General features: G+C 36.3%; 3 protein-coding genes across 3 annotated transcripts; 1 reads left to right on the forward strand and 2 right to left on the reverse strand.

Annotated features, from left to right (window-relative positions):
• The first annotated feature begins 2,890 nt into the window (after nucleotides 1-2,890).
• Nucleotides 2,891-5,725, forward strand: LOC103954619 (cysteine-rich receptor-like protein kinase 10). Its single transcript, XM_009366454.3, has 7 exons — nucleotides 2,891-3,738; nucleotides 3,923-4,066; nucleotides 4,179-4,300; nucleotides 4,453-4,663; nucleotides 4,747-4,984; nucleotides 5,086-5,236; nucleotides 5,319-5,725. The coding sequence occupies exons 1-7, from the start codon at nucleotides 2,976-2,978 to the stop codon at nucleotides 5,640-5,642; spliced, it is 1,953 nt and encodes a 650-aa protein (XP_009364729.2). The 5' UTR covers nucleotides 2,891-2,975; the 3' UTR covers nucleotides 5,643-5,725.
• Nucleotides 5,726-10,150: 4,425 nt separating this feature from the next.
• Nucleotides 10,151-14,054, reverse strand: LOC103954600 (FT-interacting protein 3-like). The gene is made up of 2 exons (XM_048570134.1): nucleotides 13,633-14,054; nucleotides 10,151-12,976 (listed from the first exon to the last, which is right to left on the reverse strand). Exon 2 carries the CDS (start codon nucleotides 12,720-12,722, stop codon nucleotides 10,404-10,406), a length of 2,319 nt encoding a protein of 772 aa, XP_048426091.1. The 5' UTR covers nucleotides 12,723-12,976; nucleotides 13,633-14,054; the 3' UTR covers nucleotides 10,151-10,403.
• Nucleotides 14,055-19,336: 5,282 nt separating this feature from the next.
• Nucleotides 19,337-22,911, reverse strand: LOC103954617 (dTDP-3,4-didehydro-2,6-dideoxy-alpha-D-glucose 3-reductase). Its single transcript, XM_009366452.2, is given in 13 exon segments — nucleotides 19,337-19,778; nucleotides 19,942-20,052; nucleotides 20,204-20,281; nucleotides 20,362-20,422; nucleotides 20,530-20,618; nucleotides 21,034-21,060; nucleotides 21,062-21,085; nucleotides 21,207-21,320; nucleotides 21,393-21,508; nucleotides 22,046-22,063; nucleotides 22,269-22,317; nucleotides 22,523-22,663; nucleotides 22,757-22,911. Coding segments are annotated over 13 exon segments (1,074 nt in total). The 5' UTR covers nucleotides 22,874-22,911; the 3' UTR covers nucleotides 19,337-19,649.
• Between the last annotated feature and the right edge of the window lie 262 nt (nucleotides 22,912-23,173).

The following is a 23,173-nucleotide window of genomic DNA, read 5'->3' on the forward strand; positions in this document are numbered from 1 at the left end:
ATATATATATATATATATGTTTCCTTATTATTTGTTTTGAGAAATCTCGTATGAGTTGTGATATTTGAATATTTCCCACTTAGCTTAGTTTTTGAACTGTAGAAAATCAGATTGTCGGATTCAATAAAAACATTATGAATCTTCTATCTATTCACTACAATTGATTAAGTAAATAATTTTAGTTTTAATTGATTGTTTCTCACAGATAATATTTACAAAAAAATTTATAACATCAAAAGCCTTTTATCATAAACATTACACTCTGTAAACCAACGAAGTGTTTTGAAGAAAAACCTATTCTCAATCTTGTAGAAGCCAAGCATTTCTCGGACCAGAAATGTCACGTTGCATGCACCCAAAGAAAATTCTTGTTCACTCAATTTTGTTTTTGTTTTGATTTGATTTATGGACAAGGAGGGGGAGAACAACTAGGTGGGCCAAACATTCTAAACCCATATCAAGGTGAGCCTTGCTCCTTGGGTTGCTTTGAGAGAGATTTTAGCAATTTTGTATGTTATTCAAATTTTCTTCTATATTATATAATAATGAATGATACAAAAAATGAATGGCTGAGATTAAAAGTAGAATATCTAATAGTTATAAAAATAAAATCTAACGACTAAAACATCCGTAACCTAGTAATATATACATTCAATTCACATATTTCTTATACATCCCTCAACAATTTGACATGAAATTGTAATGTCACAAAGAACCAACTTCAACTTTGGAAGCATTTTTAGTCTGTTCAAACTATTTAGGGCCTTGAGCTTTCATTCTGCAGCAAGTCGTCCAACTTCATGTTTTCTGGTATGACTAGTTTACTAACTTGTTGAATTCGATTTACGCAAGAAATTCAATGGTGACAAGAGAAAACAAGGAAGAAACATGAGGATTGTGTGGTTTGGTGTTAGTCCTATTAGTCAACTTCGTGTCACATACAATCGGACGCTTCTACTAACCGGACGGGGTCATCGACACATCGAGCATGTACAAATGTCCTACCGGAGTTTAAGATTTGCATTCCTAGATGACCCACACGTGTACATCTAGATCCTTCCCTTCTCAGATAGACAAAAACGAAGCAGAAGACTCGAGAAGAGCCAAAAGACCAAAGAAACAAAGAAAGGGTAAAAACGGAATCACACTGTACAATAAACAGTAACTCTAGAAACAAAGAAGGGGTAAAAAAGGAATCACACTGTCAAAGGAAGAGTGTTCTAGGCTTTTTCCTCTTTTAGTATATACATAATTTTTGAAATGTATCAATTGCAGGCTTGGGAATTATGGAACGAAGGGAAAGGGTTGGAGTTAATGGATCCATTATTGAAAGACTCATGTAGTTCCAATGAATTCTTGAGATGCATCAATGTCGGGATTATTGTGTGTCCAAGAGGATGGATACAAACAAATGACCAACTATGTCGTCGGTTGTTCTAATGTTAAAATGTGAAGCTACTAGTCTTCTCAAACCTGATCGACCTGCATTCTTTACAGGAAGACCTGCAACTAATCACAACGTTGACCAGGTATGTGCTCCTAGTTGCTTTGCCAGGAATTTAGAGATGATACCGAGTGTGGCACTACTAGTTACTGCTAGTAGACAGAATTTGAGTGATGATGATTGCGCTTAATTGATTTTTAATTAAGAGATTGTACCATTGAGTGAGAGATGCTCAACTTATTCTTTATTTGCCTTATATGATAAAGACTTTTTCTTTTTTAAACCCTTTATTTTGGATGATACTATTAAACAGTACTACTCAAAAGAATCAATACTCCACATTATGAACCATTTAAGGACTGATGCTTATAGATTTTCAATTCAGGACCAATACTCTAATTTTCTTATATCCCTTTAGGAGTTGTATTTGCAACCTTTTTTCATATAATCAAAGGTGTAATTGTTGAATATTTGAGGAGGAAAAAACAACAAGAACTATTTGGCCAAAATTTCCAATCGACTCAACTCAGCTCTTAGGACAAAACTTGTCTGTCAGTTCAAACGCTCATGTCAATTCATGGCTACATTTCAATCATGAACATACCACTTTGAAAAACCAAAAGAAAAAGAAGAAGGCAACAACGAAGAAACAATCAAACACGGGTTAACGGTTTATCAGCTAACCTAAACCTATCTTATGGACACAAGGTACCTACAAGGTGGGCTTAATCAAAAGACAATATTAGGAAGACTAAAATTTTAAACTAAAAGACGTGTCACCAATAAAAAATAAATGCATAATTAATATAATCTAATTATCAACAACTATATCATTTTGTTTTAAAAAATTAACTTAAAATTTTTATCTCCCTAAAATCACCTTTGTTTTTTTTACCAATTCACCACTAAACACTTGGTCAGTGGACAGAATAGTGCAACTTTTGAACAAGTTGGAAGCACTTATTAGAGGTTGATGGCACTGTGGCTAAAACCCGGTTGTATGATAGGAACTCTTCTGCAACACTCAATTACAGAAAAGTCTTGCTTCCACCCCTGCATTGCTCTTGTTAATACTCAATACAAAAACCTATGATGTTAGTCAAGTGATGGGGAGGGCAAACAATCCAGGTCTCCATTCCATATTTTTTCCATCCTCTTATACTTTTGTGGTCAAGGATAAGTCACGTCAACATTTTGTATTCTCATTGTTTTTTGTCTTATTATTTCTATAAAAAAATCAATATAAAATATTGATGTGGCATAACCATGATCACATAAATAAAAAAGAATGGGAAGGATATAGGATAAGTAGGGCAGACAATCCAGGTTCATGCGGTGGGGAGGGCAAACAGTCCTGATCACTTGTTAATACTCAGTACAAAAACCTATGAAGTTAGGTGTTCCAAAAAAAAAAAACCTATGAAGTTAGGTGTTCAAAAAAAAAAAAACCTATGAAGTTAGTTTCCCACAAAAAAAAAAAAAAAAAAAAAAAAACCTATGATGTTACGATGAATCACCAAAAAATGAAAGCATGACAACCCTTCTTTTGATTTTCTCCGTTTTTACTCTGCTCAGCTTTCCGACCATTACGGATGCTGATTACCTGGCTCGCATCTGCCCAAACACCACCACCTTCACCCCAAACTCCACCTTCCAGTCCAACCTCAACCGCCTCCTCTCCACCCTCTCCTCCAACGCCAACCGCTCCACCGGCTTCTACAACGCCTCCGTCCAAGCCCCAAACAACTCCGTCTACGGCCTCTTCCTCTGCCGCGGCGATGTCGTCGGCACCGACGCTTGCGAAACCTGTGTCGCCACCGCTACCGCCGAGGCCCCACAACGCTGCCCTGTAGAAAAAGAGATGGTGATCTGGTACGACTACTGCATGCTACGCTACTCCAACGAGTCTTTCTTTTCCAGGGTAGCCGACAAGCCTTCCGTGTACCTTTGGAACACGCAGAATGCAAGTAGTATAACGGACCAAAACCGGTTCAACGAGGTACTGGCAGCTACGGTCACCGAAGTGGCCGCTCGGACTTCCAATAGCAGTCACAAGTTTGCGACGAAAGAAACGAATGTTTCAGGTTCCATTACGCTGTACGGATTTGGGCAGTGCACGCAGGACCTGTTCCCTGGAGATTGCAATTGGTGTCTTCTGGTAGCTGCAACACAAATTCCTAGAACAAGTGCTGGGGGACGAGTTCTAAAACCCAGTTGCAATCTTAGGTTTGAAATTTACCCCTTCTACTCCTCCGGCCCACCGCCGCCAGCCTCCATCAGAGAAGGGCCTAAAGGTATACACTAGCCCCCAAAAATGTTTCTAACCTTTTTAGAAGCCCCAATCAAGTGATTATTGTATTGTCCGATTAGTTTGTTAGGTAATTGATAGCTATTGTGGACTTTGGAACAGGGGAATATGGTGTTGTGCCGTGGCCGCTGAGTTTACCAATTTCTCAATATTTTTTGTTTATTTTGCAGGAAAAAGCAAAACCCCAACTAGTACAATTGTTGCCATTGCTGTAGCAATATCTGTATCTGTGCTACTTTTCGTTGTGGGTTACTGCTGCATAACTAGGAGAGCGAGAAAGAAGTACAATCAAGCAGCAGCAGACGAACCAAGCGGTAAACAAATATATTCTTCTGCGATTCTCCTCTTGTTTATTCTCGTTGATTCTCCTTTTGTTTATTCCTCGTCTATAAACATTGTGCTTCTATGGTTTGGTTGGTTGTGCAGGTGAGAATGACATTACTACTGTCGAGTCTTTGCAATTTGATTTTGCTACCATCCAAGCAGCTACGAGCAATTTCTCCGATGATCACAGGTTAGGCAAAGGTGGTTTCGGTCAAGTTTACAAGGTATGTTAATCAGTATATGACATGAGTGCTCCATCAGGTCTACAAAGTTCCAACTTTTATGCATGCAAAATCTGAATAATTTTGGAGCCTCAGAAGCCGTCCATGAATGCCATGAGTGGACATTCCATTGTTTGATTGAAGTTTTCTCGCAGGGTACACTTTCAAACGGTCAAGAAGTAGCTGTGAAGAGGCTATCAAGGAACTCTTGCCAAGGCACAGAAGAATTTAAGAACGAGATGGTATTGGTAGCCAAGCTTCAACACCGAAATTTGGTTAGGCTCTTGGGATTTTGCTTGGAAGGTGAAGAAAAGATTCTTGTTTATGAATACGTGCTCAACAAAAGCCTCGACTGTTTCCTATTTGGTTTGTACACTCAAACATCTGATAAGTCTTTCCCTATTGCAATAGCAGTTCGTCGATGATAACTTGATTTTGATGATTTGCAGACCCTGAGAAACAGGGGCAATTGGATTGGTCAAGACGTTACCAGATTATTTCAGGAATTGCTAGAGGAATCATGTACCTGCATGAAGATTCCCGACTTAGAATTATACATCGTGATCTCAAAGCCAGCAATATATTGTTAGATGGGGACATGCATCCAAAAATATCTGATTTTGGCATGGCCAGGATCTTTGAGGTTGATCAAACTCAAGCAAATACAAATAGAATTGTCGGAACGTAGTAAGTTTCTCCCTTTTTTTTCTTTTCTTTTAACACGACCACCTCTTCTTTGCACTATCTGTACTAATGAATTTGTCAAATTTTCCCATCTCAACTTGTAGTGGTTATATGTCTCCCGAGTATGCAATGCACGGGCAATTTTCTGTCAAGTCCGATATGTATAGTTTCGGTGTTTTAGTGCTAGAAATCATCAATGGCAAAAAGAACAGTCACTTTTTTCAGACCAATGCAGCTGAGAACCTGGCAAGCCATGTAAGCTTAAAATGAAAAGTGCAGTGTTCTGTTCTCCTGCATTGACATAGCATCATGAGTTAAAACTTTGAGTTTTATACAGGCTTGGAAGTTATGGAGAGACGAGACATCTTTGGAATTGTTGGATCCGAGTCTGAGAGACTCTTATTCAAGGACTGAAGTAATCAGATGCATCCACATCGGCTTACTTTGTGTTCAGGAAGATCCAGCTGACAGGCCTACGATGCAATCAGTAGTTCTCATGCTCAATGGTTACTCTGTCAATCTACCATTACCTAAAGAACCGGCATTTTTCCTCCAAGGCAAAGTGGTGGGGAACACGTCAATGACAACGTTGGAGTCCGATATCAACAAGTCATCTATGTCCGTTTATAATGGATCTATCACTGAATTATACCCTAGATAGCGTGCACAAATAAGGTGTTTAGATCTATTGTAATATATGTTTATCAACCTACTGCTTTGCAATAAATGGATTAGAATTTTATATATACAAGTGAGCGGCGGATCCATAATTAATAGGTAAAAGAATTTAATGTTTTTTTTTTAAATCTCAATATCCAATTATTCATAAACCATAATATTTGGGATTATAATTTAAAAGTTATATAAAATTTGGGAATGAAAATATGAGAGGAGAGAGTAGTGGCTCGGTGGCAAAATGGCCGCATGTGGTGGTGGGGTTGAGAGAAAGAATTACGTGGAGCTTGGCTTGCGACTAAATATTGCTAGGGCTGGAAAAAAATCCCAAAAATCCCAAACCAAACCGAAAAAATCCCCATCCCAAACCAAAAAAATCCCAAACCAAAATTCCCGAAATTTTTGGTATGTAATCCCGAACCAAACCGAAATTTTCGGTATGGGATTCGGTATTCCATCTCCATTTTTTCGGTATTCCCATACCGAATTGAAATAAATATTATATATATATTATTTTTTTATTATAAGAGAATTATTTGAACCGTTCATTATTTTAGATTTAATTTGTGCCGTTCATTTGTTTTTAGGTTAGATGACTTAGAAAAGTTTGATTATATATATCAGTATACATATATTACACTAGTATCTTAATATTGTGCATGCATATTGTTAATTGATAAACTAGTACATTAATAAAACTAATTAATATAACTGATGTGGTGTAATTCACTATAGGGAGGTTAATAAAGGGTATACTGATAGTTATAATTGATGCACCTTAATATTTGATGTAGTTTAAGTTCTAACTAGTACTAATAGTTAGTGATATGAAAAGTTTGTATTTGAATTATTCATTATTTATTAGTTGTAACAAAAAAAACATATATTTATTATAAAGATAGTTAGGCATACACACATAACCTGTTTTGGTAGCCCTTGAATCTACAATGGTAAAAAAACCGAGTGGTTGGCACAAAAGTTTGATTCCCTTGTTGTGCTTCGTATATCCTCTTTTATTTTCTTAGTATTTATTATCTATTAGACTATAATTCAATGTAAATGATTTGTGGTTTATTGTTTTAGGCACGGCTAATTTGGGAGGTGAGGAGAATACAACACAAGAAAATGAAATGCCACCTCCACCTCCTCGACCACTCCAAGTTGAAGTTCAACAACGTCAAAATCAATCACTACCTCCACGACCACCCATTGCAAGGGGAAGGGCTCAACCATCAACATCAAGGGGAAGAGTACAATTACCAACAAGAAGGGAGCAACCACAAGCATCAACAAGATCAAGGGGACGAAGGGGTCGAAGAGGCCAACAATATTTATAGACTTTAAGCTTTGCTTTTTAGCTTTTGGTTTGTAACTTAATTATTGAAACTTTGGCTCATAACTAATTTTTTTGATTTTGGGTTTGTTACTTTATTTATAAACCTTGGCTTGTAACTACTATTTTTGCTTTTGAGTTTGTTACTTTATTTATTACTTTATAATATGTCAAATTTTAGCCCAAAAACATAATATGTCAAATTTTAGTCCAAAAGCCCAAAAGCATTTCGGGATTCCCGATTTGTCCCGAAATCCCGAAATTATTTCGGGATTCCCGAAAATTTGGTTTGGGATTGGGATTGAATTTGGGATTCCCAAAAATTTCGGTTTGGGAATCGGGACAATGGTTTCGGTATGGGATCCCATACCGAACCACCCCTAAATATTGCTAAGTAGCACTACCACATCATTCATAGCTTGCCAAGTGTAAAGTATTGCTGCATTAGTGTAATTTCTTATTTTCAATTTATATCACAATTAATGAAAATAAAAAATAAAAAAATTATGTGGAAAAAGTAAAGTTTTAAAAGGCTTGACTTTGAGGGACACCTCTCTTTCTCACGGCCTTACATGGTTGCTGGGAAATTGTGTAGAATTTGTGTAATTACTGGTTCAAAGGTTCATTAATCCATCTTAAATGAATTACGTGTCTGACTAACCTCATTATTTTTATAACTTATCGAATAATTATCAAGGATATATAAATTCTGGTGAAGAACCCAATTATAAAAGCCACCTTTCTTCACCAGTTGTTTGTAGTTCCCAGTTTTCAAATACTATGGACTATTGATGTGAAATTGAATTAGTTATAGATGTGAAATTGCATTAGTTATAAGCAATCATGAGAGAGACAGATGAGGGATGGGGGAACCAAGGAAGTGGGAGGTTGAGTAGTAAAGGAGGAGAATTGATGGCGTTGGGGACATTGACCGACGAGAGAGAAGAGCCCATGGACGAGTTTGGAGATGGAGGAAGGTTGAACTACGGTTGAGTTTTATTTTAACAATTTTAGTTTCTTGAAGAAATAATGCTTTAATTTAATTTATTTTATTTTGATATAAAACAAAAAATAAGAAATCATATTTAATGTTGAATACATGGCAAATTATGAGTAGTCTGTAGTACCATTCAATATGATCCAATAGGACGTTGAGTCTTATATAAGTTTTTCTCCGGGGTTGGGGAGTTATGGTGGCTCAGTGGCTGTGCAATTTGGGAGTTGATATGACAGTGATTTAGGTTCTTTTTTGGGGGCAGTAATCGGGGATGGGTGTGGATACAAGGAGGTTTATTGTTTTTTTTTTCTTTTAAAAATATTTGAAAAAAAAGATAACTAAAGACCAGATTCAAAACTATGTCGTTTTAAAAGAAAAGGAAAGCTTGCGTGCCCAGTATGCAGAAACTTCATAGGAATTGTTGGCACCTAGTAAGTTTTCTTTATTATATGCATCCCTCTTATCTAATTTCTGTAATTAGTTATATATTTTCTCCTTTTAAACTCTTATGTTAATTATTTTCTCCTTTTAAACTTCAGAGTAGATTCGTGCAGTCCAAATGAATTTTTAAGGTATATTATTCATGAAGTTGAATTTCATGTTGTTATATATAGCCAAATCGAAAGTAATTCATCTATGGATTCTACTATTAAATAGCAACATATAAGATTATAAATTTTCAATATATATTATAGTGTTGGTAATATGTACCGATGTCCAAGTTCATCTTACGCCACAACAAATAAATCATTGTGCTGGTTATCTTGGGTTTATGCATATATATATATATATATATATATATATATATATATATATATATAAAGGGAGAGTCCCACTTCGGTGAAGCTTTCCAAAATGCTCATTTCTTTCCTTCACAATTAAAACCCAAAAAATTCAAAAAACAAGGACAAACTGGTAAAATACCATATATCAACAAAAAACTGTATTGGAAAACAAAATAAATAAAAAAAGAAAAATAAAAAAGAAAACAAAATTTAAAACCAACACTGGTCGAGAGTCCACATAGTGGCTAAGTGATTGGTAACTGATCTTCATTTTTTTTTTTTAAGTAGATAAATACTAAAGGTAAGAGATGCACTAAAAAATTGGAAAGAAACATGGGACTGTAGGAGATATTGCAGTTTTCAAACTGCTTTAAGTAATTGAGTAAAAAAAATGAAAAAAAAAAAGAAACCTAATACGTTTACAATTAGAATTGCTATTTTGCAATTGAAGGCTTGAACTATGTAATGAAAGCAGTTTTGTGGAACGCAAACGTGCATGAATATAAAAGCAAATGTGGGATATGAAGCAGTTTTGCGGGAGGAGTAATGAATACAACACAAAATAAAAGAATCTGAAGGGAAAAAATTGAAATTGTTATGCTGGAGCCTCGAGGAGAAGATGAAATTGGCAAAAAACCAACAAGGAGGGGGACAACAACTAAGTGGGCCAAACATTCTAAAACCCATATCAAGGTGAGCCTTGCTCCTTGGGTTGCTTTGAGAGGGATTTTAGTAACTTTGTATGTTATTCAATTTTTCTTCTATATTATGTAATGACGAATGATACGAAAAATGAATGGTTAAGATTAAAAGTAGAAGATCTAATAGTTATAAAAATAAAATCTAATGACTAAAACATCCGTATGCATTACGAACTAGTAATATATATACAATTCACATATTTCTTACAGATCCCTCAACAAGTTGACATGAAATTGTAATGCCACCAAGAACCAATTACAACATTGGAAGCTTTTTAATCTGTTCAAACTATTTAGGCCCTTAAGCTTTCATTCTGCAGCAAGGTCGTCCAACTTCATGTTTTCTGGTATGACTAGTTTACTAACTTATCGAATTCGATTTACGCAAGAAATTCAATGGTGACAAGAGAAAACAAGGAAGAAACATGAGGATTGTGTGCTTATAACAAGGAAGAAACATGAGGAAGCTTCTACTAACCGGACGGGGCCATCGGACAGATCGAGCATGTACCAATGTCCTACCGGAGTTTAAGATTTGCTTATAGTCTCCACAGTTTAATGTTATAAATACAGTAACTAGGTGTGTTTCATACTGAGTTTCAGAAGCACCAAAGTTTATGAGTCGGAATTTCAAATTTCGTATGTTTCTTGCATGGTTAAAATTTTAACATACTGCAATGACGAATCGAATTCTGGTTCTGCACTGGCTATATTCAAATTGAATCTGATAAATGACATGCGTTGTAAACCATAAGCAGAAGTTAAAATTTTAAATACAAAGACATAAACAAGTTCATAAAATCACCACTTTATGTGGTGGAAAATTGCCGATTTTTGTTACTTTTCACCCTGCTTCACCATCTGCACAACTTCGAAACACAGATACAATGATGAAGAGGAGAGGAGTGATTCGTGAAGGCGGGTTGTGTGCTTATAGCATGCTGTCTGATCTTGCAGGCAACCTCCTAAAGAAGTTGAGCGGCACTGAAGGAAGTTTGTGGCGGAATCTGGGATGCCTTAACACGTAAATGCCTGCTAGAAGGGCCACAACTTGGAATGGAGTTACGTAGAGAACAATGGCGGCAATCAAACAGAAAGTTATGAACAGGGTTGTGGCTCTAGGGTCTCTCCAACTCAGAAGAGACTGAAACCTTTCGCCTTGAGTTGCCAGATCACCGACAACAGTCTGAACCCTCCCTGCTATGCTTCTTAGTCGATCATATCTCATCCTCACAATATCTGCTGGCCGGGAAGTTGGGAACGTGTCAAACTCTTCATCTCGTTCGTCAGGATGAGCAGCATCAGCATGAGATAGCCGTGTGTCCATGTGAGGAGGGTGCCTCGGCCTCCATCGGTAGTTCCAAATTCCAATCAAGAATAGGTAGAGAAAAATAGTGGGAAGAATTAGTTCCGGATAAAGAACCAATATAATAAAGAGGATATGAATTAAAATGGTTGTGAGAGGATTCTTCCAATTGCAGATTTGATCAAGCCATTTTCCTACTGCAATCACCCCGCTTAAAACTCCCATTATTCGGAAAAAATTTGCCTTGCTTCTTCTCATGCTCCACATATGTGAATCAACATCCAGCATATACTCCACAACCTCTTTCCTCAGTGGGGGCTCAGCCCGGTTCAGCCTCATTGAGACAATCTGCATAGCCTGGTGCCTCAAACTATCGAGCTGAATCACGGATAATGGATGAATGTAATGCATTTTTGGCAACAAAGGATGCGAATACATATACAGCATATTAATCAAAGATGAGCATGTAAACCTCACTGCCAGCTGAATTTCACCCATTTTCTTCACCCCAGATGGATGTAGGACCAGAAGAGGGTACGAATGCGTGTAAACCCTGTCAGCTTCAAGTGTAGATAGCCGAATTCTCACTTTGCCAATTCTTGAATCCTTTCCCCCTTTATCACCTCCATGTATATGACCATTGTCAAAAACCCCAATTGTAATGACAGTACACGGGTCGAAAACCTCCCAGATGTACTGCTCATTCCACTTGGGATTGAAGCTGTCCACGATTGTCCTTGTGCGAACCCATTTCTGCCCGTATTTTGCTACACAATAAGCATCTGTGGTACCTCGGCCATCTTTTGTTTTCATCGGCATCAAACCAACTGCGCTTATAACCCCTACCTCAAAAATTCCGATGCTTGACTTCCACAACTGCTTTGCTGTTGGCCTGAGATCACTACTGTAGTGTGTTGATTCATCCAAGACATGGTACCCGCCATCCAAGCAAATCCGTAAATGAATCCTGCTGGAAAATTTGATCTCCTTCTTCTGTTCCCCGTCCACGATCATATGCTTCTCAAGATTAAACCACCTAGTGTGCACAGGTTTATGGTCTAACCTCCTCTGCACAGTCTGTAAAGCAATCACACACTTACCCAAAATTTCATCTTTGCCGGATCCCACTCTATCTTCCACAGTAAGATACAACGGTTCCTCAAACGGTTCAGCAGCAACAAACATCAAATCCTCATTCCACATTGGGTTAATACTTTTGCTTGGTGATATTCTAGTCCTCAATACCTGATTTCCACAGATAACCTTCACAAAAACTTCCGGATACCTACTCTTGTCATTAGGTAGCAAGTCCTGAGCTTCAATAACATTAACCCTCACATACCAAAGCTTGGGGGAGAGGTATACCTTCGATCGAATGTTATTGACACCCTCGGGCCCAACTGTTGCAGCATCAGAATGCCACGCATCAGGAAACGCCTCATCTGCTTGAGTTCCCATCCAAACTGCCAACATCAGCTCCCCCTTGACCTTAACCCCCTTCCTGTCCTCCAACCTATACCACTGTGGTGCCAGTGGGCTATCTGGTGGAAAGCGTTTCGGGATGTCATTGAGCTCAAACATGATCCTGCCCATGAAATCATCTATCACAACATCCTTATCTTTTACCACAACTTCCAAAAATGAAGCTTGAAGTCGATCTTTGGAGAAAGCAAACACCTGATTCCATTCAGGGTTGGACTTCTTCTCAAAATGCCTAGTAACTCCCTTATAGTTTCCGAGTTTCACTTCAACATAGGGATCACAACTACCGGTGACATCTTTTGCAGGCAAATCCTTTGCTTTCACCACACGAACGTAAAGGTAGTGCATCTGTTCTACGAGGTCATAGGTGCATGAGAGCTTGTCGCCGGTGATAGAGCCCGCGCCAATGTTTGGCGAGGTCTCTTTCAAAGCAAAATCTTGAGACTGCGGAGGCTTCTGCATTTTTCTAGTTTGTGGGAACGGAAAGAGAAGCTACTCCTTAAACACCAAACCAGGGTAAACAAACAAATCGAATTCGAATTACACAGATGCTCAGTACAAGTGAAACCTCAAAAGATTTCCAACACCAACAATCAATTCCTTCCTAAAGATGTATAAATTTTCTGTAAAATGGAACAAAGATTATCTCAAAGATAAAAGAGATAACTTTACCAAGAACTTCAAAAGAAAGAAATCATGAAGGACTTGTTGACAACCTGCAGATTCAAAGAGATCAAGAATCAATATATTACTCTTCCATAAATTAACCCTCTTTTGGTTTCTTTGAGAAGAAAGTAGAGAGAGAGAGAGAGAGAGAGAGAGAGAGATTCAAATGTCACTTCCCTTTTCCATTTTTCGGATCACAGAGAAAATGAAGAAAAAAACATCATTTCGAGTATTTTCAACTTAGAAAGACACAAAGTTTTCCCTTTTTCAACATTTATACAACTTGAGAACAACCAATACATATATTCTATTCAATCAATATATTTTCTGAGCAACCAAACATATTTCACAGTACCAAAACCAAATCAGAGAGTACTAAAAGAAGATAAATGACCAAACTTAGCTTTATATTCACAACTCACAGATCCAGTGCAGAAACCCCATCAAGTCCAAGACGACAAGTAAGCTCAAATTTCAAAGAAAACTTGCACATTAACTTCAACTAATCACACTCAAAAAAAAAAAAGGGTTTCAAACAACGACTAAAAAAACCAACTTTAGGAAAATCTTAAAAGCAAGCAAGCATTGTTCAACTTCACAAGCATATTAAATGACCAACTTACAAAAAAAAAAAAGCAGAAAAAAGGGAACAAGAAAACCTTACAAGTAATGCCAACTTATTAGACTTACAAAGTAACACACTAACCTGAGGTATCTAAAAGTGCTTTTCTTCAAGGTGCTTCCATGGAAAATCTTCCAACTTTAAGAAAATAAAAAAATGGGAAAATTTCAGTTTTTTGCAAGGAAAGAAAAAAAGGCAGCTGAAGAGAGTGAAGAGAGTGAAGAGTGTGGGGCTGAGATCTGTGAGGAAGACTGAATCTTCTTTCTATAAAGAGCAAGAGCATAGACAGAAAGGAGAAGAGATCCTGAATCTCTTTCACTAAGATTACCCTATTAAGTGATCTGAACTTTTAAAATTTTATTTAACGATTAAAAATTATTATAATTTAAAAAAATCAAAATAAGCAGACCGTTACATAAAATTTTAAAAGCTCAAATCTTTTGATCCGGTGGTTATGGTGGAAGAATCTCTTCTCGACAGAAAGAAACCTACTAAGTGCCAACTTTTTCACACTTCCTTAACAATTTTTTATGTGTTTTGTTAATTCTTATTGTTTTGTTTAAGAGAGGTCATGTCACACGTGTGAGAGGATCGTGGTCGGTTTTGGCACCATTCCTGAAAATAATGCTCCGCTATTTAAAGAAGACCAACAATCGTGTTGAAAACCCAATTGAAAGTGGATACGTGTTCATTTGTTGGTCTTGGAGTAGTGTTTCTCAGAGATATGAGACAATTGTGTGTCTTTAATATGTTTCTTGGTTTGCTCACCATGTGTGTTGCTTTGATAATGAAATGAGTGTTTGGTCTCACTCTCTGAGAGAATCTTTTTTGCATTTCTTATATAATTAAGTATTTTGATGATAATTCCAAAATTTTTACGTGATAGCGAGAACATAATGGGTTGGGAGTAACCTTGATGAAAATTGGAAAAATGTATCCTTGAGGGAGGAGAAATCGAATCCAAAACCTTCGAGTTCAAACGTATAAGTAAATAGTATCAATTACTTGAGCCTCCAGCCCTAGATGATACCTATGTTTTTTATTTTTTATACAACAATATTCTAATTTATAAAAGAAAAAGTTACGTTGGCCACACAATCATTGAGTTACTGACCTATCAACCCTGGAAAAAACACCTATGTTTTTGTAGGTTTATTTTAGCTACATCTTTTGTAACTTGATTTCGATCACATTTTACCTTCTATAACTCAAAAGTTACTGTTTCCTCAAACTTCACTCCAAAATTAACGCAAGCTCTCAAAATTGATATTACAATACAAAATGGGTCAGTTTCAGGTACGTCCATTGAAACTTGATTTTAATATAACTTTGCTTCTTATAACTCAAAAGTCATCACTTTACTTGTATTGTATGATATTTACTCTAAATAATTAAGAGCATGCGTTTATCACACAATAGACCAACGTCGAAGGCGACCATTACCTATGTCAATATGTTAGAAAAAACTAATTTATTAATTGATTTGTGATCACGTGTGCCGTTAGAAAAAGGCTAATAACTTGACTAATTCTCAATTGGAATGTAATTATGAGTTGATTGATGAGGGTACACGTTCTTAAAATGGTTAACGTCACATCATTAAATTTCAATGGTACTACAAGTACTACAATGTGACCTTAAGATGAACTTATTGATATTTGGTGGAGGAGCAACGAGGGGAAGTTTCTGGGTGTAATGGTTTTCAATTTTTGGAAGAAAGTAGGTGTTTCACGTGCAATTATTATTGAAGAGTCAGTCTTGTTTAATCTTATTTTGTCTTAAAAAAAAAAAAAACATAGGTAAAATTGTAAATTGCTTGATTTAGCCAAAGTTATTGTGTTCATAGTTGTAACATTTTCTTACATAAAGGACTACATTAAAGTGAGGTTGCTCTAAAATCATTGCATTCAAGTAACGGAGAACATACAAAAGCTTTGGAATATTATTTTCGGACAATAGAGCGAAACCTATTCTTACCACAAGAAACTTGCCAATCCATGGTTATACCATGAAGTTACAAAGGTGGTACCGGTGAACCAACCCCCTAAAAGTGAAATAAGCACAAAGAAAGAGTAATAGACTAGACCAACCTACAAAAATGAAGCGGTAACTCCATAACTAGTCATCAATAATATCAAATAAATCATAATATTTAGTTTTACAAAAAAGTTTTGTTTTTCTTTATGCACGCCTCTATTTATTTATGTTTTTTCTTTTTAATTTATTCAATTCAAATATAAAACCAGACATGAGTGTCGAGAAAACAAAATCACGAAAGTCACTTCCCAAGAAAGAACTGTAGAAGTAAAAAATCGAATATGAAATAAATATTGAGCCTTAACTCTTAAATGATATATGTATGATATGTCACAAACTAATTTATTTGGCCATACCGATGGCCAAAATTTCGATTTATATGGCATTGACAAGGGGGTTTCACTTTCATGGGGCCAATATCGAAAGCAAAGTATAACCTCCTACATTAATATATGAACAATGGTATTCATGTTTTGAGAAAAACAATTGCAAAACTTAGGCCCACAATGCTGGCAGTTGAAAAATAATGAGAAAGAAATTGTTTTTATTGTTAGGTATATTAGAACCATGAATTAAATTTCATTTTTTAAGATATTAAAAGAATAAGGTTTAAAAGTTAAAATGGTTTGTGTATTTTACTCTATTGATCAATTTGGTCACTGTGTGTTTAATTTGGCCAAATTGGTCTCCATGTATTTTAATGGTTTTACACTGAAGTTACATTTCTATTCTCTCATTTGCAAGATACATGTTAATTTTAATGGTTTTTTACCAGATTGGCTAACAAGGTAAACACGGAGATCAATTTGGCCAAATTACTCAGGAACCAAATTGACCGATAAGATAACACACAAAGACTATTTTGACATTTAAGCTTAAAAAATAAAACCTTTCTCTCTTTTGGTATCTAACTTAATACTCCAAGTATTACTGAACGTTTGAATATTTAAAAGTGGGAGGAATTCATGGGTACGGAGACTCAGACTAAATGGTCGTTTGATCATGTACACAAAAAACTCCTCACTTCTTTGTATTTTGATCTCATCCATTGTGCTGATTGTTCGTAAAAGGACAAAAGAATTCCTCCTAAGATGAGTAATACATACGAACATAGAGAGATTTGTATTGGAGAATGATGAATAATTATTACATAAATTAAAATTAAAGAAAAAGGAGGAGATGAAAAATCAAGTGGGAGACTTTGGACATTGGAGTCATTTGTCGTAGGTGTGTTAGGTAGAACCATCAAGTTATCCAAAATGGAGAGATGACAAGAAAATAAACCTCATTTATGTGTATGATTCGTGACATCTTCCTGAGATCATCTTCAACCCTTGGGCTAAAAGCCAAATTTTTTAGCCTAAAAACAATTTTTCTACTCCAACTCTTTTGGTTTAAAATTTTAATCCGGGATTATTAAAGAATGAATTTAGGCTAATTTTTTTGTTAAATCATTTTTTAAATAAACATGTAGACTATGGTAAATTAATTTTATGAACATTTTAATATAAAAAAATTTAAATTCCGATAAATATTGAAAAATCATTAAATTTTTGACAGATCAAGCCTTCAACTTTCACCAACCGTTCAACACTAAACTTTCAACTTTCACCATCCGTTCAACTTTCATCAATCATCCTCTATATAAACACAAGTTCAATATTAGTTGATCACACAATCTTTTAACCTTTAATCATCCTCTATATTCACCAATCTTTCAACTTTCAAACAATTTTTGTTTCCTAAAAATCCTCAATATCTCATCAATGGGTGATAGAAGAAGGCATAGTAGGGACAATGCAGATGGCACAATACCAAGCAAGGATTGAGATTGAGGATGCAGAATTGTTCAACGCCAAAGTTGAACTTGTCAACTCGTTTATGCAATCTGAGCACCATGGCGAATCTAGCCATCGTGGTTCTGTCACGAGGCGTTTATTTGTGCAGCATGATAGAGAAGAGTGTTATGACCAAATGATGAAAGATTATTTCATCGAGCGTTTGAGATTTCCTACTCATGATTTTTGGAGGCGGTTTCAGATGAGGAAAGAGCTTTTTGAAAGCATCTTGAACGCAGTTGTCAATCATGACCACTACTTTGCAAGGAAGATAGATGCACCATCTTCACTAACATAAACCCATGCCACGCATAAAGCAACATCTTCCTCACAGGTCCAATTACGACCTCTAATATGCTCTCTTGCCATGTTGAACAATTTGGAAATGGAAAGAAATGGTAAAAAGATAAATTGGAAGAATTGTAGAAGAAAATTGAGTTTGTGTGGATGCTTGAACAAATTTTATAGAGTTTTTGGGTGAATTTTGTGTTAAATAATTTTTTTTAATTATTTTAGCAGTTGGATTTTAATTTAGGCCGTTAGATCTTTTTTTTACCGTTAGATTTGATTATATTCGATTTCAGCCGTTGGATTCAATGTATTTTAAAATAACATATTTTAAAAAAATTGAAATCTGAATCTAGACGGTTGGTTGAACCAACAGTCCTTAAATGATGGTCATCGGATGTGGAAAAGAGCCGTTGGGCTCGAGAGTTGATTGGAAGCAAACCGCGTGGGGTGCATCCGCGTGTGGGCGGGCCGAGACTGGCCCAATTTGCAATGAGTCCACGCGTTTTGGTGGGGGGTGCCGGGAGGGGAATTTGGCCCAGTTTTAACGTTTGGCTTTTAGCCTAATGTTTTAACTTGAGTTGGGTGGTGTTTGGAGGGAAATTTTGAGAGAAAATTTGGCAAATAGCCTAAGGTTGGAGGAGGTTTGAGTGACATAAACAGTACTCATGACTCATGACGCATGACCCATGTGCAAGCAAATCCGCAAGACGCGTGCAAAGTCAAAAAGAAAAGAAAAGAGGGCGGTGATTTGCACGCTTTTTTTTTTTTTTTTTACCTTCTTTAGTATTTTCTTTTATTTTTTACTGTTGGAATAAATAAAATCAAACAGAATGTGTATGCCATTGTGGACAACTGAATGTCTAACTATTGGATTAAACAAAATAAAGAAAATTAAAAGAGGTAAGCGGGTGAGCAGAAAGTTAAAAAAAAAAAAAATGTGAAAAATTAAAAGGGGTAAGTGGGTGAACAAAGAAGTATGCTATCCACACACTCCATTTTACTTCTCACACACTTCTTGATAATTTTTGCCCGTTGATCTTCTTCAATTCATCCGATCCGACGGCCAAAAATTAAAAAAATATATGAGAAGTAAAATAGAATATTTAGATATCACATCCTGTGAACAAAAAGGGGAAAAGGGTGTTGAAAATTAAAATGGGTAAGCAGGTGAGCAGAAAGTAAAAATGAGCGCAGATGTCAGTCGTGAAACTCAGTACCCTACAAGCTTCTTGACAAAAGAAGGCCATTTGCCTCGAAAATTTGGTTGTCCACACAAGTCTCTCAGACGAGTTCACTGCCCATACTTTCATTGCATCTCAAAGGAAAAGCAACTTTTTTAACCTTCATTAAAGTACTTTTTGATTTAAGTGGCTTTCACAGGTTTCCATTTTTCAGGTGTGCATGGCAAATGAAACAACTAAAATTTCATTAGTGATGAGAACTCTTGGAACCGATTCAAGCGCAAGCATTTGTTCCCAACTAGAGCTGAAATGCTTTGAAAACAAATAAGAACTGAATTACGACTACAATACTCTTTAACCGAGTATCAAGGATCTCTACGCCCCGTGGTGGTGTACCGTACATACCCCAGGTAGGACAATGGTTTGGAAGAGGTTAAGGGATTGAACAGAAAAAATCAAACAGCTTTACCAGAATTCTCTTAATAAATGTGTAGTTACAGAAGCTACACTCCCCTACTTTACAATCCGGATACCATTCGAGAGGCAATAACCAATCGTTTAGAACTCTTCAACGTTATAACATAAATATATTCCCTTTCTTATTTCAACGTAACAATTTCACTGTAAATAAAAAATAAAAAAAAAAAAAAGTAAAAAAAAAGAACTGAGAATGCACCTCAATACTGTAAGCTACTGCAACCGGGGCTGGAGCTGGAGGGAAGAGAGAGAGAGAGAGAGAGATCTAATTGTTTGGTCAAAACTTTTTCACTTGAACGGGTGCCCCTTGCTTTGTTCCAGAATCAAGCATTGCCTCTAGAACAGCAACATCTCTGGCACCTTCCAAAAAGGACATGCGAGGCTCAGCTTCGTAGCTAGTCCCCTTCTGCAACAATGCAAATACAATCCGAAAATGGGGATGAACAGAAAACACAGAGACACACACCAGAGTAGTAAAACGGAAACAACTAAATATGTAAATACAAAGGTCACTTGGAACATGCTAAAAGCTAAAACTAAATAGCATGACGATTGGCATATGAATTTACCTTTAGAGTGGCCTGTGATATGTCATAAAAAAAAGCTCTGAATTCTTCATCCACACCGCTAAATTGGTAGAAGGAGCTTTTGCTTTGTCCATCAGAACCATAAAATAAAACCTATAATAGTACGATAAGCAATCAAGAGCTGGTCAATTTATTACAAGTTAATTTTGATGAAATTCGAGTCTTGATGGAAAAAAGGAAAGAATCCGATTCTGACATCCAACGTCACACAATTAAGTACACTGCAGGATGAATTTCAACATACCACGTAGCCATGCCGTCCATCTTGGTTCCCACGCTCAATTTGCAGCGTCCCCTTCAAGCCAGAAAATCGCCAAACTATCTGATGGTATAAAGCACCATGAGAAAAAAAAGTTTATGCAGATGAAAAACGATAAAGTGAAATTAAGTTTTGCCACATGCCTTTGGCGACCTTGAGGAGACCACCATCACAAAAACACCTGAACATCCATTCTCCAGTTGACTAAAGAAACAAAATCCAGTGGTCACATGTGGAATTGTTGCTGTGAGAATATATGGAGGGAAAAAAAAACAAATTCTGTAAATTAACCATATCCAATAATAACTTACAAGAGAGAGGAAATGCTATCTGGTGCCGGCAAGGTCTTGTCAACATGAGAGGTTGTAGCTGACACAGATACTAACTCACATCCAGCAAGCTGTTGAAGGGAACAGGACAGATTAAGAAACTTGTCGTAAGATGAATTTACTCGACCATGCTTTATGCATTTATAAATGATAACCTGAAGTTTAAACTAATCAGGCCAACTCTAAAACCAATTGCCTACAGGCCCAGAGAACCACATAACTGTTTCACAATATATACGCATCTACCAAGAAATCCCCAATTCCATGACAGTCCCATGAAGTAGTCACTTACGGTCACCAGATTCTAGATTCATTATTTGGTCTTTCTTCAGCATAAGTACATCTAGAATGTCAAATTCAGCAGATAAAACTTCAACATTCATGCTTGGATAAGCAGCAGAGAGTACATTAAGAGAAACAGAACGTGTTCACAGAAACCAAAACCGTACTTTACTGTCACTAAATACTTGAAAAATGTGACATTACCATCCTCAGTCCTGCGATGAAATGTACTACCCATATCCAGAATGAAACCTCCCTGCCATAAAGGAGATAATCTTGTTGAGAAAGAAAACCAAAGTAGTACGTAACGAATCTCAGGAAATCTTGCTTATGGTAATTTCTAATGAATGAGGAAGAAGTTGAAAGAAATCACTTACAGTAAAATCACGCCTCCAGGAGCTTGAGAAGTAAGGGTTTGAACTGTTCATTGATCCTTCAACAATAACTTGGATGCTCATCACGTCTCCAACTTCAGTCATTAGTTTCCTTCCCTGTGAAGCGACAATGAGGATATTTCAAGTTGAAAAAGTAAAAATAACTCAGCTGCAGTGGAAACAGAGTACCTCAACAAAAGCAGGTTCAAATCTATAATTTTCTGCAACAGCCCAAATTGGTTTGTCAGGGGCATTATCAACAATTGACTTATAACTTGACAGCGCAGTTTCCAATTCACTTGTAGCTGCATTATCAGATCAGTAATTTAGAAATTTGAACTTTTGGATTGAACAATCATATATCCTCTCATATTTTGTCTACCATTATATCTAATCCTGATATAGAAGCACTGGTGTGGTGTGAATTAGAGGTGATGGTCAAATAAGAAAGATAATGGAGGAAAACTGAATAGGAAGCACAGAAGCTTGAGGGAAAAAGAAATTCTTAAATTTGTTTTGGACACACAATCTGATGATCATTTTGTTTCTTATGTTCTTGCGTATAGCACACACCCTATGTGCTCGAAAGCTAGTTAATATCATGAAAAGTTTTGTGTGCAAGAGAAACCATAACTTGCATGCTACCTCAAGATGCTTACAAATTAACTTCAACCTTGGTGCAGTTGTATCATATGTGAAGATCCGGTAGACAATAAGACGATTAAATGTAAAAACAATGAAAGAAATAGCCAGAATCTTCAATTCTATATGTCATACAAATATACAAAATACAAAGGCAACAAATAACACAATAAATTCAACCGAAACTGCATCCTACTTACAAGCTGCCGCAGGTTTCTCTTCGAGTCCACCAAGTCAGCCAAACAATAGTGAGCAGATACAGCACGCAGAAAAATAGAAAAATTTAGTCCATACCATTGCATCATAATATTTAGACATTCAATAAAATAGAAAAAAATGCACCTCCCCGGCAGTTGATGGCGGGTGAAGATGGCCTCTCAAATCCTCACACAACTAACAATTACGTCGAAAATTAAAACTAACCTTGAAGCACATGCTTCCCTCCCTTGAGCATCCTCAGTGAGAAATCAACCTGCAACATCAGTTATTAAAATTAACAAACTTGTAGTCAATCCAACAGTCCAACTACATGAAGCATTCCTATAATACTAGTCATCCAATAAAGATCCTCACACATTCAAATTACCAACAAATTAGAATTTAAACCCGAAAGCTTTAAATTTTATATAAAAAAGAACCCCACAATTTATTCTTTTTTACAGAAGCTTGAGTTTTACCTGAGCTTGGCCAGCTAAAACAACTGCCACACCAAGAATCGAACTATCTGCAATAATTTCTTCAAGGCCCTTATCACCCCATTTGCATTCTACTCCTGGAAAATGCTTCCGAGCAATCTCAACCGCAGATCTAGCAGATTCCTACAACAAACAAAACCCACCAAAAAATTTGGAAAAAGATTAAAACTTTTATAGTTTGTAAATAAAACGATTAAAGCTTTTGGAAAATTGTACCTCCGTGCGGCTCCAAATGGCTTTGAGAATGAGGAGGTTGGAGATCTCAGAGAGCCTTGGAATGTATTGGGTCTTGACGAAGGTTCCAGCTCCAAGAATGGCAATCTGGGGTCCCATTTTTCAGAACCAAAATACAGTAAGTTGTCTGCTTTCTTGCAAATATAGCAAATGGGATTTTGATCCTGCAAGTTTGGATTGGAATGGATCTTTGCTTGATTTCCCAATTTCAACAGTTAAATTTGGGTTGGGAATTCAGTGACGATGGTGACTGAGAGTGAGAGCGGTGAATAGTTTTTAATTAAGACAATTATAAGAGAATTGCTATTACGTTTCCAAAAATTTCATTTTACGTTTTGAATTTTTTATTATATGAAAAAGAAAATACACTTATAAAAAATGTAAAATAAGATTTTTAAA

The sequence above is a fragment of a genome, unplaced genomic scaffold (genome assembly GCF_019419815.1).
Source record: "Pyrus x bretschneideri cultivar Hongxiangsu unplaced genomic scaffold, Pyrus_bretschneideri_v1 Contig51, whole genome shotgun sequence".
NCBI classification, from domain to species: domain Eukaryota; kingdom Viridiplantae; phylum Streptophyta; class Magnoliopsida; order Rosales; family Rosaceae; genus Pyrus; species Pyrus x bretschneideri.